Source organism: Lepidochelys olivacea, assembly GCF_965140295.1.
Source record: "Lepidochelys olivacea isolate rLepOli2 genome assembly, chromosome: 1".
Lineage (NCBI taxonomy): Eukaryota > Metazoa > Chordata > Testudines > Cheloniidae > Lepidochelys > Lepidochelys olivacea.
In genome coordinates, this window is record NC_140411.1 from 24,706,000 (window position 1) to 24,723,595 (window position 17,596).

At 40.4% G+C, this 17,596-nt stretch overlaps 1 protein-coding gene across 4 annotated transcripts in view; it reads left to right on the plus strand.

Annotated features, from left to right (window-relative positions):
- TMEM135 (transmembrane protein 135) overlaps window positions 1–17,596 on the plus strand; it is a 385,311-nt gene that overhangs the window by 275,459 nt on the left and 92,256 nt on the right. For all 4 annotated transcript variants that reach the window (XM_084617016.1, XM_084617014.1, XM_084617013.1 and 1 more), the window contains one exon: window positions 4,129–4,175. In XM_084617016.1, the coding sequence (XP_084473142.1) occupies window positions 4,129–4,175 (47 nt within the window). The remainder of the gene's footprint in view (window positions 1–4,128; window positions 4,176–17,596) is intronic.

Sequence of the window (17,596 nt, forward strand, 5' to 3'; positions counted from 1 at the left end):
GCCTGACTTTGTAACCCTTAGGCTGAATCATACTTACTTATGTGAGTAACTTCATTAGGATCAGGAAAATCAGTGAAATCAATCAAACACAAAGTAAACAAACAAAAAGACATTTTTCCCTTCTAATTCCTTGTGGTAATCTTCCCACATTACTAAAATCATTAGTAGATATGTTTTCACACCGTGTGATTTTTGAGTTGATGATGTCCTCTTGATTAACAGCATATTTAAGACTTAGGGTGAAATCTGTCCCTATTGAAGTCAATGGGAGTTTTGCCACTGATTTCAATAAGGCCAGGATTTCCTCCTTACTGCAAGTCTACTACCAACTAATTAATGCAAACTATTTCTGTAAAGTCGGAGGAAGTTCTTACTGTACATTTCCCTGTCTATATATGTCTGTTTTGGTATTTGCATTATAAGCTACTTTGCACAGAAGTTTAGCCTTCGAAAGAAGGCTCCTCTTTGTTTCTCTATTTCAAATGAAGAGGGGAAAGATCTGACCCATCAGGTTATAGCTTGGTTGCATAATAAATTGGGCATTGACTTCAATTACCTAAGTATTATAATATTCCTTGTGAATTAAGGGAGTTTTACTTTGGCTCCCAACTGCTTTATATTAAGATTTTTTGTAATGTAATCTTTTACGTCACTTTGTGCTTATTTCCCAAGGTGAGTGTGGTAATGAGAGAGGAGTTTACTTTATGAAGCTGGCAAACTGTAAAGATTAGATTAGAACAGAATACAATATGGAGGTGACCTAGAAGCAGATTTTCATAAAGGGAACTTTAAATTTGTTTGAAGTAATTTCACTACAGAATTTCAGTTAAATCATCAGTGAAAATGGTGCATATATACTAAAAATATTCTCAGCCGATGTAGGTGAAAATGAAGAATAATATTTTAATCTCAAGTCAGCAAAGTACTTCTAGATGATACATCTGAACAGCAGTCTTTATCTAATGACATGCTCCCCAGTTGGCTGTTTGGGATCAAACAGACCTTGTAACAAACTGAACTGCTGCCAATATCATCACTGCTGCTAAAACAAAATAATTAACTTTTGCCAGCATGCTGAGCTACAACTGTGACAGCACATGTGCGTGGAAATTCTGTCTAGGACTATGCCGAGAGGTAGCAGTGAAAACATGCGGGGGGGAAGAAGCAGGTACTCACCAGAAGTGCAGTGTTTATATGTGCAACAGTAGTTTCATTAACTGCAGAAATTAAGTACTTTAGTCATAAATGTAAGTGCTTCTGGTTTGAGCAGGCTAGTTACGAAACTGAAACAAATCCTCATAATTTTACCACACTGTTTAACTGACAGTGTGACCTGAGATGTGATACAAATTCTTTATTTAAGAACACAACCTAATCAAAGTAATAATGCAAATTAGAGAAGAAGACTAATAAGTTAGAAGATAACTCATTACTCTATATTTTAAAATGTCTTGGCCAGTCTAATTGATAGAAGTCCCAAGCAGTGGGGACTGCATAACTTCCCTTTTCCAGAGCTTAGTAGATTTCAGTTTTTCCTGATATTCAGCTTAATTTTTCTGCTTTTTAAGTTTTATCACATTCTTCTAGTTATACCTCCATGCACCACCCTAAGTCACTATTCTCCCTCTTATTCAGCTCTTTCAACCTCTTCTCCTGCTTCTTGAAAATATTCATAGCCCTGGGCTGGCCCGAGCGGCTCCCTCCCTCCCCCACTCCCCTCAAGAGGGCTGGCCAAAGCCCTCCCAGCCTCCCATCCGCACGGGGCTGGCCTGAGATCCTGCTCCCCACAAGTGCCCGGGGCCAGCCCAACCCTCCTTCCCCCTGCACATGGAGCTGGTCCTCCAAGCCTGCACACAGAACTCATGGTCTGAGGTCCCCCAGCGCCCGCCCGCCCACGCACTCGGCTTCTCATGCAGGTCAGGTCAGCATGAGACGCTCCCCCAACCCATCCTCCACCGCAGGGCTGGCATTGCCACTCGTCTCCTTCCCCAGCTCCTACGTGTTCCTTTGCGTCCTGCTAGGGTTCGCACCCCATTTTTTTGGCAAAACTCTGCATTCGTCCCGTTTGCTCTTTCCAGCTGATGATCAGAGCAAAAGGGCAAATGCCCAGTTTTGTCAAAAAAGTTGGGACGGCTGGGACAGGGCCTAAAATATGGACTGTCCCAGCCAAAATAGGACATAGGGTCACCCTACATAGCTCTCTTCTGAAATCCCTTCCATTTGTCCATATCTTTTGGATAACATTGTGTCCAAACGTAATATTCTCTCTAAATTTCCTTGTTTTTAAACTTCAGCCATCAGTAGTGTTTGAGTGCCTCACAAGAAGTTTGCAATCCCGAAGAGGCCAGAAGTTCCTGGGGCACAGAGGCACAGCACAAAACTTGCATCACTAGGAGGCACAGGGAACTAAGCATTTTTGTGTCCTCTCAATTGTGGGCAATTGCAGGGAACAGTGAGGGCTCCAGAGTATTGTATACAGCCCTATAGGGCTGCCTAAGTTACAGCTTTCTATGGTTGATAGTGCTTCCCAGCTTCCCCACAGCACTGTGTAATGCAGCCCTGCCCTCAGCATATACCGCAACCCTGCCTGTGCCCATGACATGTCCCCTATGCTGGGGCTTGTGGCAGGAGCCTCATAGAACAGTGTAAGCTGCTTTGTGCAAAGCCTGCACTAGGGGGAATTCTTCTCTGGCTGGACGTGGGACTCAACTGGCCCTTTTACAGTGACAGCGGATGGGAGAAAATCCCTCTTCTGTACTGAAATCTTAGCCCCGTTGCAGCCAATGGGATTTTGCCATTGACTTCCATGGACAAAGAATTTTGCTTTGAATGTCTAAAAGGCAATCCTGAATATTGTGTGCTGCTTCTGACAACCTTTAAAAGGAAACGAAAGAAAAATGTTTGGAAACTTGCTAATAAATTCCTCCTTAAACCCAATTGATCTGAATAATAGTAAAAGTAACGTTTGTAAAGCACTTTGAAAATAAAAAATGCTATATTAGCATAGTGAAAGTTTGGAAGCAGTATCCCTGCCATGTGGAAAAGACTGTAACAGTTCTAAATGCCACATCTCAAGTGTTCCCCCTAAAGTTCGCTAAATGCTAAAAATGACTGAATTTTGCTATCCTAAGGTCAACATTCCTGTCTTAGTGGACAGTCAGATGAAAATTGGATATTTTTCCTTCCTATGCTGACTATCTTAAAGAGTCGTCTAGAGTGGCGCTGATGGAGAAACTAATAGGAACAATAAGCAAAGTTATCAGGTCACTTGTGAAAGGACTACAATAATTTAATGATATGCATTCACTTTCTCCCCTCATGTTACCATTTCAGTTTTATTTACTCTTTCCTTATAGAGTCTTCTAGCCCTTTAGATCTATAGTATATTTACATTAGGGTACTTTAAAAAGGGGGAAAGTTGCCTGTAAGTATTTGTAAGATATGTCTGAATAATTACACTGTATATACTGTGCTCTGTATTATTTCCAAATGGAAAACACTAAAAATAAAATGATAAAAGTTCCAAATTCCTACTCCTAGGATGGTCTTGAAGGTGATGTTCTCAGGCCATTAAAGAAAATATTTTGCTCAACTGTCCCCCACAGATCTAAATTTATCTCTGTTCCATACAATGTTAGGTTTCAGAGTAACAGCCGTGTTACAGCATGCATCCGATGAAGTGAGCTGTAGCTCACGAAAGCTCATGCTCAAATAAATTGGTTAGTCTCTAAGGTGCCACAAGTACTCCATACAATGTTGGTATCCTTCCATTTGAGTGAACTGTAGAGCATGTCATCCGATGGCTGGTTATGTAAAACTTTACCTGAAGGAAATCAATCTCACATTGTTTCAAACTCTGCCTACTTTGGTGGTTTTTGTCATTGCACCATCCTGACCTAGCTTTTATATTTTTATTTATTCATTTATACAGGGCCTGAACTAAAGCCTACTGAAATGATGATTGTTTCTGTTGACTTCAGTAGGCTTTGGATCAGGCCCATACAACATGGAAAATGAAGGTAAACTTCACATTCTAATGTCTGTGAGGCCTCCTCTGATCCTAAACAGATTTAGATATAGAGTTAGTCTAACCTTCTTATGTAATAATCTTCTTTCTCCTTCTTATAGGTCCTTTTGTTCTGCATCACAGCTGCTCTGTTCATGTTCTTTTTCAGGTATGTTATGTTACTAGTATTTCTATTCATATTAAAGGATTACTTGAAACAGAAAATTGCCCACTTATTTGATTCTGAGCTCAAGATACCACCACCTAGTATATTTCTAGAGCAGGCCTGCTGGATAGGTCTTACTGCCTCTTGCTGCTGGTAGTCCCAAAAACTTAATTGTGCATGAAGACAAATCATCCAAAGAGTTTAGAAGAAAAGTGAGTTTATGAGGTGTGTGTTTATGTGTAGTGTGTGTGTGTGTGTACACACACACATGCAGATAAACCGCTGTGGAGCGTATTTAAACTAATAAAAACTGTGCCAAGGCAGCCCTTGTAGGTATGAAACATCTATATTCCATCCCAGTTGTTCTGAATGGTTTACTGCTAGGAAGATAGTTGTTATTCTTTATAAGTAAATATTAGGAGCATATGAACTAATACATACAGCATGTACACTGATCATCTCAGTAACTGTAAAATCACAATAAAAGAAGTGATTGTAAAATATCTTTTGGAGTGCAGCTGTCCCTATTTTTAATTGGAGTGTAGATGGTTTTTAATTTGTTTTTACATACTTTATTATTATATATCAATTTGTATTCTTCTTTTTAAAACTATGCGGTTTCTGGTTTTGGTTAGAAACTCTGACAAAGTTTTAAAACGTTCCTTTTCTTAGTTTGTAAGAAATGTATATTTAAAATGTGTAACTCTTCAGTACTTGAATTTTAAATATCAGTTTCCTAACGTCATTCCATCCCTATATTTGGTAGTCATTCCTTAAAATAACATATACCTACAACCTTTGTGTTAGAATTTTCTGGTAGCAGTCCTGGAGTTTCACAACTGTGTTTTGTTTTGTTTTTCATAATTACATAGCCATTGAATCACTTACAAGTATTGGCTGAGAATATACTGTGGAGGGGGGAAACATTATTGTAAAAGCTTCTAAAAAGCATTCCTTTCCTCATCTACTACCCATTAAGATTCTGAAATTGGCAGACTCCTCTTTGTTTTCTATGTGCTGCTCTCCTTAGCTGTGTTATGGCAGCATATGATTAGCCTGGGGGATTTCACTTGTAATGTTGATACTAGACACCTGTCTAGAGGAATTCTTATAAGAAAATCTAAAATGCTGGGTAATTTTGTGAAAGTTATGAATGCTGGTTATTTTAAAAGTTGCTAATTATTTGTTTGTTTCTGTGGTGGTGAATGAGTGATTTAAAGAGGAAATTAAAAGCTAAAATGAAAACTGAGTACAGCACAGGAATATGTGCTGAGTTCCTCCATTAACCAGCCTATGTAGGGCATTTAGCACAGCAATATATTGTATGTTGCCATTTAAAAATTCCCTTTGTTCTCTGTGAAATACTCTAATAAATTCTTGCTTAATCAAAGACATCACTGAATGTGTCATTCTGTAATACCACTGCTTGAGAGTCCCTTTGATGGATACCAAAACCACCTTCTCTCTTCTAGTAGCCCAGTCGCTTTAGGACAGAATCAAAGCATGCTAATGAGGCAGCATCAGGAAATTTTAATGTCTCTATCCATGCTATAATAACATATGATTTGCCATACTGTGATCCAACTGGTACAATAACCTATTTTAGTCCGTGGCCAGAAGATTCTTTTGAGAAAGTCCTTGCTGTCCTTTGTGCAGTGTGGCATGAAAGATAAACCCAGAAGGAAGGCCAAGCTACAGGTCTACTATGACCTCACTGCACCGCACATAGTGAGGGATGTAGATTTTAAAGATTTGTGTAGTCACAGGTCCTTCAGAGGACAATCCTGTGGGGCGTGGTTCACAGCCTTTCTCCCTTTCTGCAGAACAGATTTCCTGCCTCCTCAAAAACGACTGAAATGGAAGGGCAACCCTGAGGAGCTAGATGAGGAGTTAGGACAATGCAGGACAAGGGGAGTCAGGACAAGGGGCCAGTCAGAGTACCTTCAAAGAAAAGAGAAAGGTGATGCCCAAATGTTGGCCATGATTCCAGCTGTGATCTAAGTACAACTGCACCATATTTCCATCCTCTACAAAAAAGACCACAGATGGAGGATGTTGGTCTCAGTTCTATTTCTGAGGATAAGAGTGAATGTAGTAATGGGCCCTCAAGCCCATCCCTTTTTTTCTTCTCTTGAACCAGGGTCTCTCCAGTCTATTTCTCAATTAACCTGGCCCAAATGGGAAACCCGATGCAGCACTCGACTTCAGAGTACCCTCTGGATCTGCAAGCCTGGAGTCTGGTTTGCAACAAGGGAGAAAATTGTTAGCCTAGTGACTGCAGCAGAATCCCTCTGCTCCCAGATGGTGAAGACATAGGACCTTCACTCAGGACCTTGTGTGATAAATCTCTCAACCCCCAAGCTCCTTTTCCCAGGAGCCTCTGGAGGGAGCTTTGTGTAGGGAGCTACAAGGGCTGTCACAGGAAGAAAAGAAGACAAATCACATGGGGAATAGTCATTAAACTATAAATAGTCATGACACCAGATCTGTCATCTGGTGCAGAGTTGGTCAGTAAACCCCAGGGACTTCTACTGCATGCTATTCCTGGTCACAAATAAATCTCCTGTTCCTGGTGACAAACAAATTCATCAGGAGCTCAACTTGGAAGACCTCCAACAGATTCCCAGAAAATATGTAGTTCAAGATAGGGACACCCAAATCTACTCAGACATTCATCACATAGAGGATTTTCCCATTGTCTGTAGGGGAACATCTTCTATATCCCCATTTATTGATCCCACAGGAAAAAACTGTGCTTTATCTTGGGACAACAGCATTTCCAATGAAGGTTTTTGGCCTTTGGTTTGTCCATCAGTTCTAGAATATCCCATGTGGTTAAGGTGGCCTTTTCCAGGATCTACAAGACAACAACAACAATTTATGTTGATAATACCAGAACTGTCTTCCTGTGGCAAAAACAGCCTCATGAGGAAGATGGAAATCAAATGCCTTATAAGAAAGGATCTTCCAAGCAGCTACATGGTTCAGTTCACACATGCTCTTTGTTCTCCAAGTTGAGCTTGGCTGATGCTGCCTTTGCGACAAAAGTGCTCCAATCTGTAGTCCCCCACTAGTAAAAGAGAAAAAAATCAATATCTGTATATAATCTTAATAAGGTTATCTCTCTCCCTTGAGGCACACCGCTAATCTCATTGTAGCAAATATGTGGTCACTATTACATGAGAATAGGACATTTTTTCCATGTCTCCCTGAATATTTCCTTTCTCAGCATAATGAATTTCAAAGATCCAGCCCGCCCTAAGGTGATTGTTCTGTTATAAACAAAGATTTGATATGACCTTTGGTTCAGCTGATAAATGTATATGTTTCTGTTAAGCTCTGCAGTATATGGAATATCTATCTTGAGTTATTTGTGAAGTAAATTCAATATAGACCATTTTATCAGGAGTTACCATTTGCTGTGGAAGTTTAACTCAAACTGGCAGGACCAAACCTCTTCCTGCCAATGTCTGGCATGTCTGAGTCTTCCTCCACAGCAGCAAATAGGCTGAGGATCCTACATAATGGATCTGTGGACGTTATTACTCAGAGAAAGAAAATTTTCAAGTATATCCACACAAACTTTCCTATTATTCATTGTGTAAAAAGGTATTTCCTTTTCTCAGTTTTTGAAGTTTTGTCTTTTACGTTTTATGGAAAACCCCTTATTCTTGTATTAAATCAGGTGCTGTCTTATATATCATCTCTTAATCAGTCATTTTATATACCTCTTTCGTGTCCCTTCTTATTTGTCTCCTCTGTAAACTACGCCATCCTGATCTTTTTAGTCTCTCCTCAGATGGAAGTCTTTTCATGCATCCAGTTCATTTCCTCTGCTAATCTCCAGACCACTTCTATTTCTGTTTTTTTCACTTTCAAGACAAGGGTGATCAGAACTGAACATAAAGAAAAGGAGTACTTGTGGCACCTTAGAGACTAACAAATTTATTTGAGCATAAGCTTTCATGAGCTACAGCTCACTTCATCGGATGCATGCAGTGGAAAATACAGTGGGGAGATTTATATACACAGAGAACATGAAACAATGAGTGTTACCATACACACTGTAAGGACAGTGATCAGGTAAGGTGAGCTATTACCAGCAGGAGAGCGGGGGTGGGGGGACCTTTTGTAGTGATAATCAAGGTGGGCCATTTCCAGCAGTAGTTAAGAACGTGTGAGGTGCTCAAGGTGACAGCATAGCACCTGTCTATAAAATGACATTACAGTATTTCTAATGTTATTTTCTAAACTAGTCTTTATGTAGCCAAACATTTTCTTTTGTTCTTTTGATGACCATTGCACACTGAGTAGATGTTTTCACAGAACTGTCCATAAAGATCCCCTGGCTTTTTTCCCCTAGCTGGTTACAGCTAATTTAGAACACAGCAATGTGTGTCAGTAGTTCACATTATTCCTTCCTTTCTTACATGTGGCTAAACATGAAAACTTCAGTGCCCAGGAGAACAGTCCAATACCTTTTATGAGCTCTGAATTTAAGAAACAACTTACATTTCAAACCATCTTTGTTACAAATGAGCAAGTTTGCAAGGCGTTAGCTATTCAAACAGCCAAATTAAACTAGATGCAATTCGGAGTAATAGTTATCTTCTTCTAAATCTACATGTGGGATCTGTGCAGAGAAATATGGCTGTAAGTCTATCTGCTCTTACTTGGCTAACTGTTTTCTGACTTGGCTCCATTTTTAGTGATCACCTCTTTTTTATGACTGAAATGTTTTAAGTTGGCTGTTTTCAGAGAGATCCCATTTTTAAAAATATGGCTGATCATTTTTTTTTGTAACTTGGCTTGTTTGCTACACGTAAAGTATTTTGCTCACGGAATTTGTCAGCAATCATTATTAATCATTCTGTTCGCAGGGAAAGTTTAGAAAATGGTTTGTTTTAAAGCAGGTATAAACAGGAAATCACTTGAGAGTGATTCACTTTGGCCTGCTAGACTTAAACTCATTTTCTCTTTTTCAGAGTTTGGGGCAACAAATTCATTACTGGTCATTGCCTTTTCACTGTTGTAATCCTGAACATTATTAACATGGTCTATTTAAAAGTAAATGTGAAGACAAAGGTTTTCCGAAGGCTGTATGAATTGGTAGGTCTCATTACCATGTGTGAATGTCATGACCAACACATTTTTAATTTTATGGGCAGAAGAAAAGTTCTCCTGTTCTAACGTAAATGAGAATATATATATAATGTTCCTGAGACTTTAGCAGAAGCTGGTTTGGCTCATTCTACTAATAGTCTTGGCACTGTATAATATAACTTAAGATATGCACTTCCGCAAAAGAATGCATTATGATATTTTTACACGCAACTGGGTGTCTGTTGGGAATAGCTGTAGTTCCACACAAATTTCCTACAAACCATTTGGCAAAGTCTGACATACAAAGGCAATTTAAGTACCCAATGCAAGTAGTTTGAATGCACAGGTTTAATTAAAATTCTTGGTTATTGACTAAACTATAAGCCCAACTTTCGGAGCATTGTACTGTAATTGCTGGAAAGGGTACTCTCTCCCTCCCTTAACTTGATTTTCTGTCTGCTGTGGTACTGTTCACAGAATGAGACTTTGCACTGATGCAGAGGAATTGGGAATCTACATGAGCTAATGAAGCCTTCAGCTCGATGATTCATTTGCTAGCATCAATTACTCACCACTGGGTCTTCCTTCCTTCCTTAAGACTTGAAGGGGGAAAGGAAGTGAGATGGAGGAAAAGAATTGGGAGGTAGTTTTGACAATCCCCGCAAAAGCTCTTTCCGAAGGCAACTTAAGTGCAGAAGCTACTCTCAGAGGAGTCACTACCTGCACGGTTTCAACGACTGTAGGCACCAACCATTGAGATGTATGGGTTGAATGGAAAATGCCACCAAACTAAGAAGGAAGGTTACCTCTGATGGGGTCATAATAAACAGTCCTCTTTCCTCTCAAGTTTGGAGTATTTAGGGAACATTTTCTGTTTCGCCTTTGTTTAGTAATTTTCAAGTTACTACCTGCCACCAAGGTTTTTGGCCTATGTTCCCACAGTCTCTTTGTGAGGGTGTGAGGTAGGGTGGCCAGGTGCCTGGTTTTCAACCGGAAAGTCCAGTCGAAAAGGTGACTCAACAGTGTCCTTTCAGATCTACTTGACCCATTGTCCAGTTACTGTGGGTGAAGAAGGCGGGGTGATGTCAGGTCATCACCCACATCAGCCCCTACGGAGCCTGGGCTGCCTCCTACCTGCATCGGGCAGCTGCAGCTCCCAGCCCCAGCTCCGCAGACGAGTCCCTCCTGACCCGGGTGGGGGAGTGGAAGGGGAAAAGGAGTGAGCGACATGGAGGAAGGAGGAAAAGAAGTGGAAGGGGGTGGAGACTTGGGGACAAGAGATAGGACTGGGGCAGGGATTTGGGGTCAATAGGCAGGGCAGGGGTGGAGCCTCGGGGGGAAGAGGCGGGGCAGGGGAGGTTCTGACACTGCTGCTGGAGTGTTCAGTTTTTGCCAAATATTATCAAGTTGGCAACCCTAGTGTGCGTGAAGGAAGCTTCCTGTGAATGGAGGGGCACAGGGATAGGAGGGGAAGCAAGGGGAGCTACTGAAACTTTGGGGGGGTTGCAGGGGCAGCGGGCCTCAGCCTGGGAAGGGGCATCCTGCTAGTTCCTACTGCCTCTCCTACGTCAGTTCCTAGAGGACTGGTGCACAGTGCCTTCCTGGTGGCTGGTGCCCTGTGCACTGACACCTTCTTGTCCCTTGCCCATGTGCTGGTGCACTGTCCCATCCCCCACCCCACCCCGGTGGGTGGTGCACAGGCTCTTGCCCCTCCACCGGGCTGAGCGTCTCCTCCAGGACCTGTGGTGGCTGACAGGAAGGACCGATGTGGGCCAGGGAGTCCTACCTGATCTCATGCACTGTGGAAGCTACTCCAGCCCCTGTTCCAGATCCCGTTCTTGTCCATCCTCTCTCCCCACCACCCTAGCTCCCCATGTGTGGAACATAGTTGGGTCTGGCTTTCACTTTTGCCAGATATTGGGGTGGGAGTGCTAGCCCCTCTCCCTGTCTTCCCAATTACAGTGTCCCGAGGTGTGCCACTGTTAAAGGACATATACATATAAAAGCTTCCCCTCCAAATAATCCGCCAGCCCCTAATCTTTGCATCTCTGTCTGTGATGTGGCTATCCCCAGCTTCACTCCTGACAGCTCACCGTACTCATATCTCCAGCCTCCATCTCTGAGAATGCATACCTTCCTCCATCAACTCTTCTTTCAGCTCTTCTCAGCTGACTTCTAGGTTGGTTAGATGCATCAACAGGTTTTTCAAGCAGCCTCCTGCAAAGTCTGCTGAGCTGTCCAAACATCATTTTATCTGATGCAGCAGCCATAAGAAAAGAGAGGAAGTCTGACAGAGAGGGTGCTGTAGCTTGGACTGTGGGAGTGGAGTTACAGTCTTTAACTGGGAAAGCGGGGAAAAAAAGGAAGATTTCAATTGATTGTGGTAGATAATGAAGAGGACACGTCATGGATACAAAGGGGTCTGGGACGCTTGGTAAATTTGATGCAAGCAAATGATATGTATTTTAATATGGCCAAATACAAAATTGTACATCTAGGAACAAAGAATATAAGCCATAGGATGGGGTCTCTATCTTGGGAAGCAGTGACTTTGAACAACACTTTGGGGGTCATGACGGATAATCAGCTGAACATGAGCTCCCAGTGTGATGCTGTGGCCAAAAGAGCTAATCTTTGGATGTATAAATGGGGGGATCTTGAGTAGAAGTAGGGAGTTATTACACCTCTGCATTTGGCACACTGAACACTTCTGGAATCCTATGTCCAGTTCTGGTGTCCACAGTTTAAGGAGGATGTTGATAAGTTAGAAAAGATTTAGAGAAGAATCACAAGAATGACTAAAGGATTGAAATCCATGCCTCATATTTTGACTCCAGGAGCTCAATCTATTTAATTTAAAAAAGAGACGGTTAATGGGTGACTTGATTACAGTCTGTAAGTGCCTACATTGGGAACAGAAATTCAATAATGGGCTCTTCAGTCTAGCAGATAAAAGTCTTAACAAAATCTAATGACTGAATGTTGAAGTGAGATAAATTCAGTCTGGGAATTAGGTGCAAAATTTTAATAATAAGGGTGACTAATTATTGGAACAATTTACCAGGGGTCATGGTAGATTCTCCATCACTAACAATTTTAAAATCAAGATTGGATTTTTTTCTAAAGGATTTACTCTAGTTCAAACAGGAATTAATTCAGGGAAGTTCTATGGCCTTGCCATGCAGTGAGGTCAGACTAGATGGTCCCATCTGACTTTATAATCTGTGAATTTGGGGAAAGTTGAAGGGGGACAAGAGGGTAACAGCAGGAAGAAGAGCAAGAATGAAAGAGGAAGAGAGTAGGAATGGGAGGGAAAGAAGAAGGAAGGAAACTGAGACAAGGGAAGACAGAAGAAGACTGAAACGGTGTATAGAATAGAAAAAAAAATATGGAGGGGAAAAATCAGCTTTAACATGGTATGGCAGGGTTGAATAAAAGGTTTTAGATTTACAAAGAGAAGAGGCATATTTTACTGACAATCCCAGTTCTTCCTTTTAAAATTTCTTCTTATCATGCAGTCTTTTGATGATACCTCCTTCTGTCTCAGTTGTCTGCCACATTTTTTCTCTCATTTCTTTAAAGGTGACCATGAGATCAGGGCCTTCAGTGCATACCTCTCACACTTTCTGGATTATCCTAATACACCCAAACTTCTGTAACATGGTCAAGCAGTATTTCAGTTTAATACATGCATAAAATGAATCACATTGAACCAATTTTCATGTTTTTAAATCTCAAAACTTTGTGGGGGAACATCCCTCAAAGGACTTTGCCCATCCACTTTGAGATGTCGACAAGCTCTACTTGGACTTATTATTCACTCCTCTCAGTAAAAAGTTCCTGCCCATGCACCTGACTTTTGGCTGCTTAACTTGTTTTGAAATACACTATTTTTGGCATCTTATAAGTTTCAGATGCAGCAATGCACAAATGACTGTTAAAGACCATTCTGCCAGAAGCTGGTACTGGATCACAGGGAATGGATCATTCACTAATTTCCCTCTTCCTTTCACTCACCCTGAAGCATCTGGCACTGGCCACTGTTGGAAGACAGGCCACTGGACTAGATGAACCACTGGTCTGACCCAGTAAGGCCATTCTTATGATGTTATTATGCCCATTTCTTCCTGCATTTCTCTTCTCTGCTCTCCTTGGTTCCAAAACATTTCCTGTATGTCTGGGACAGGGAAGATATTGAAGGAGAGATTTAGATGGAATTTTTACTCCACATTTCCTTAACTCAGTCCTGAAAATACAAGGGGGAAGTGGGAGGGATAGATTTCCAGAATAACTGGATAGATTAAAACTGGGCTCTTTTATTATCAGAGCCTTTATGCTCTTTGTTGAGAGAGGGCGAGAAAGGAAGGGAGGGAGGGGCCATTAAGATGGAGGATTGCCAATACAAATGTCGAGTATACAAATTAAATACCTTGGCTTTTTTGTAGCATTTTTGTTTTCCATATTTAGCTGCGGCTTTGTGTGCGCTGAGAATACTAAAACTGTTTAGAGCATGGTAATGTATGTACTGTATACTTTTGTAAAAATCTACATAATGAAAAACCTTCAATCTATTCACAATAAACAAACACCTTAATATAAATCCTATCCACATACCTTTAGAAAATCCAGCAATTTGTTTGAAGATATATTGTCAAAGGCCTGGTTGCTATAGTAATTAATCCTGAGACTACATAGTACTGATTCACAATAGACATGTCTTAATTCATCTGCTCTAAACACTGGAAAGGAAAGCATAAAGCTGCATTTGCAAGCTGAAACTAGTTATTAAGGGAAGTAGGATGATTTGATTAATGGATTTGAACATAAAATTCAGAATAAAGTCATTGTCTTCTGTGGGGAGGAATTTAAGAAGCATATTATTTTACTAAACATTTATCTGAAACAGATACTGTATGAGTAAACAGTATTTTCTGTTTAAGAACATTTCTGTGATTTCCTATCACAAAACATAAAATTCTTGCAAGCAGAAATATTGAGTTACACATCTTGTTTCTGATGTGATTCTTCATTTTAATATAATGTACTGGAGTTTGTACAAGGGAGCCCATTAACAATCGTCTCAAGAGATTCAAAGATAGTCATAAATACTTCAGGCTGATTTGTTTCAATGAAAGCCTCTTGATTTTTTCAATACATTCCCATGTCTTAAAGAGAGGTTTCCTCCACTGTCTGTCTCTCTCACTCTGTATATAAGTATGTATATGAAACATATTTGTCTATTATATTTATGATTGTAATATAATATAAAATAAGATACTGACACCTGAGAAGTGCAGCTACCCTCTCCTATCATTCAGTTAAGATGAATTACTGAATCTTGTATAAATTCACTGAAAACCAATCAGAGAGCTCCCTTTTCATGCAGAGTTCTCATTCCGTTTCATTATTGTAATTGCAGTACTCTCAAATTAGGGCTATTTACTTTTCTTTACCACTGAAACATATATCCTATATTTTTGAAATGGTATTTCAGAGTGCCCCTAATTGTTTTATAAGTGTTGGGTGTCTCCACATCTTCAGTCCCTTTTATTTGATCAATTAAGCTCCCTTTTGTATTTAGACAACTGCATGTGAAGAGCTGTTTGGTGCCTTTTAATTGTATTCTGCTAGTATTATTATAAGAACAGGCTAGGACTATAAGGAGTTGCACCTATTTAGATTTTTATATTGCTTATGCCTCACCTTTCTTACTAAGGTGAAAACTCCTTTTTTAGTACTTGGTTTTGGCTAATTAGCAGAACATTAGATTGTAAATTACAAAAAGAAGCTAATCCTGCTATAGAATAATAGGAATAAAGTTATCAGGTGTTGAAACTAGTTTAACTACATTATCATTTAGTCTTAACCATCTAAGTTAAGAGCCAGGTTAAAAGTTGTTTGTTTCTGAGACAGAACTGAATGCCTAGCAGTATTTAATGTTTTATGTGATTTTTAACTACTTTGTTGGATGCTGGTGATGACTGCTTTATTCCGGTTAATATTCAATTACAGAGATGACAACTGTCACCAATGTATTCCACCACTCTGGTTCTGAACAAAGGGTCATGTAAAAAGATGCCGTATTCTCTCAACACAACAGCAAGAGTCAGCATATCTATAATTGCATCAATTAGCTGTTTTTTAGGCTGTCTTCAGTTTCACTTTTTATTATCAGAAATCAGGATCATAATTGGACTAGAGGTTTTAATATGTGTTCATCACAAACGATTGTGTCGCTTATTCTATTTTTTCCCTCAAATCATAGCTTGAATTCTGCATCACTTGTCACTGAAGTCCCATCATCTTATCAGCAATAGGCAATTTTTCTTTAGTAATTTCACTTTTAATTGGAAAATCTTAAATATTCTGCTGAAGTCTGATTTCTGGAAATTTTAGGTGCTGCAGGTCTGACTAGCAATTGAAAAAAAACCAATGACTACTGCATTTTAGATTTCAAACAGAGCTGATCAAGTTGAAATGAATGAATTTTAATGTCTTTGTATGCTTGACTTGACACAATTGTAGAATGTTGTTCCTTATGGAAATCTGCAGTGCTCATTTTGCGGGTAATGAGAGTTGCTGTGTAGAATGCTAAAGAAGATTTTGAGGAACTGAAATGTAAGAATCAAAAACTAGAGAGTGTGGAAAATGTATTCTGTTTGCCAAGCTGATTAATGCTATCATGTTTAACATGGAATTGTTGGGGGAGCAAAACCAAAAAAACCCACCAATCCTATTTGCAAATAAAATGCTGTATAATGTTTTTTTAATCATTATACTGTAGGTACCTTGCAGACTTGCCCAAGATTGCACAGCCATCAGTTCAGAATAGAAGTAGAACCTTGAATTCCTAACTCCCAGTTGTCATAGGGCTTGGGGTGCAATCCAGACCAGTAAGGGGTTGTGTCACAACTTGCCCTGCAAGCGAGGATGCCTTACAGTGCTTTGCTGCTGTAGCACCTAGCCTGGGATGCTCACAGCCAGCCTATAAGCACGCAGGCCACACCCTGAGCATGTGTGCTAGACTACCCTGATTCAGTAACTCTGACCCCAGCAGCCTGTCTACATCCCACAGACCCACTCTGGCTTTGACTAGGCTTGGTTACAATCAGCAAGGTGACCCCAACACACACCCTGTCTCAAATCATCCCCAAATCGTGTGCCCTGCAATGTCCAGCCTTGTCCTGGACAGCTCCAAGAAACAATAATGTTAATTCACAGCCTATTAACTGGGGTAAATACAACCTTTCCTTCAAACACCGCATTGAGTTGGTTTATAGTAAAAAATAAAACAAATTTATTAACAATAAGAAATAGATTAAGTGATGCCAAGTAAAAGGAATAAAGTTAGATAGGGTTACAACCAAATAAAAGTGAAAATACATCTATAAGTCTAAAACTTAACCTTGCAAGGTACAGGCTTTGTTCAAGATGGTTTCTCTCACCAGTTATTCTCTCCAGGACCTTCCATAGAAGTACAAGATTCTGCCTTCCTTTGTCTTCCAAGGTGAAAGATCTTGGCCTGAACAGGTGTCTCACCCACATTCCGTTCCCAGAAACTTCAGCCCCCTGACCCCCCCCGGTTGGAGGACCCATCTTTCTCAGCTTGCAAGAGCTCTTTTCCCTGGTGTCTGTTTAGTGATGGATGTCATATATGGCTTCTGTCCTTGCTTATGTCTTCCAATGTTCAATGACCTTGCTTCAAGAGGCAGGATGATCTCAGGATGATCTTCCCATCCTCCTGCTGATTCCTGTATAAATGGGGTTTCTGTTGTTTTTGGTCACAACATGCTTAATTTCATTGGAGACCGGTAGATAGCTGCCTTCTCTCCTCTTTGGAAGGGAACCTGTTTCACCACAGACTTCAAAATATGATATCATTAAGCATTCTTATTTCCTCATGTAGTGGTAATAAATACATTTCACAATGATATTAATCACCAGTGTGTCATGAGCTTTTAGAAAAGAGCTCACTCTACACACTTTTATAATACAATAATATTGCATACAATCAGGTGATTCAATTGTCTGGCGCACACACTCTCAGGATGTGACCTGCATGCTTGTAGGCTGGCTGTGAGCATCCCAGGCTGGGTGCTACAGCAGAAAGGCACTGAAAAGCACCTAGGGTTGCAGGGCAAGTGGTGACATAACTCCTTACTGGTCTGGATTGCACCCTACACCCCCTGACTCCAATCCTATATGCTAACCACTAGACCACATTGCTTCTACACAGTTATCATTAGGTATTGAAGTTGGGTAAACATTGTCCACAGTTTACCTCATTTACCCAATGTCATAGTGTTTCATTGGCAGAGCTG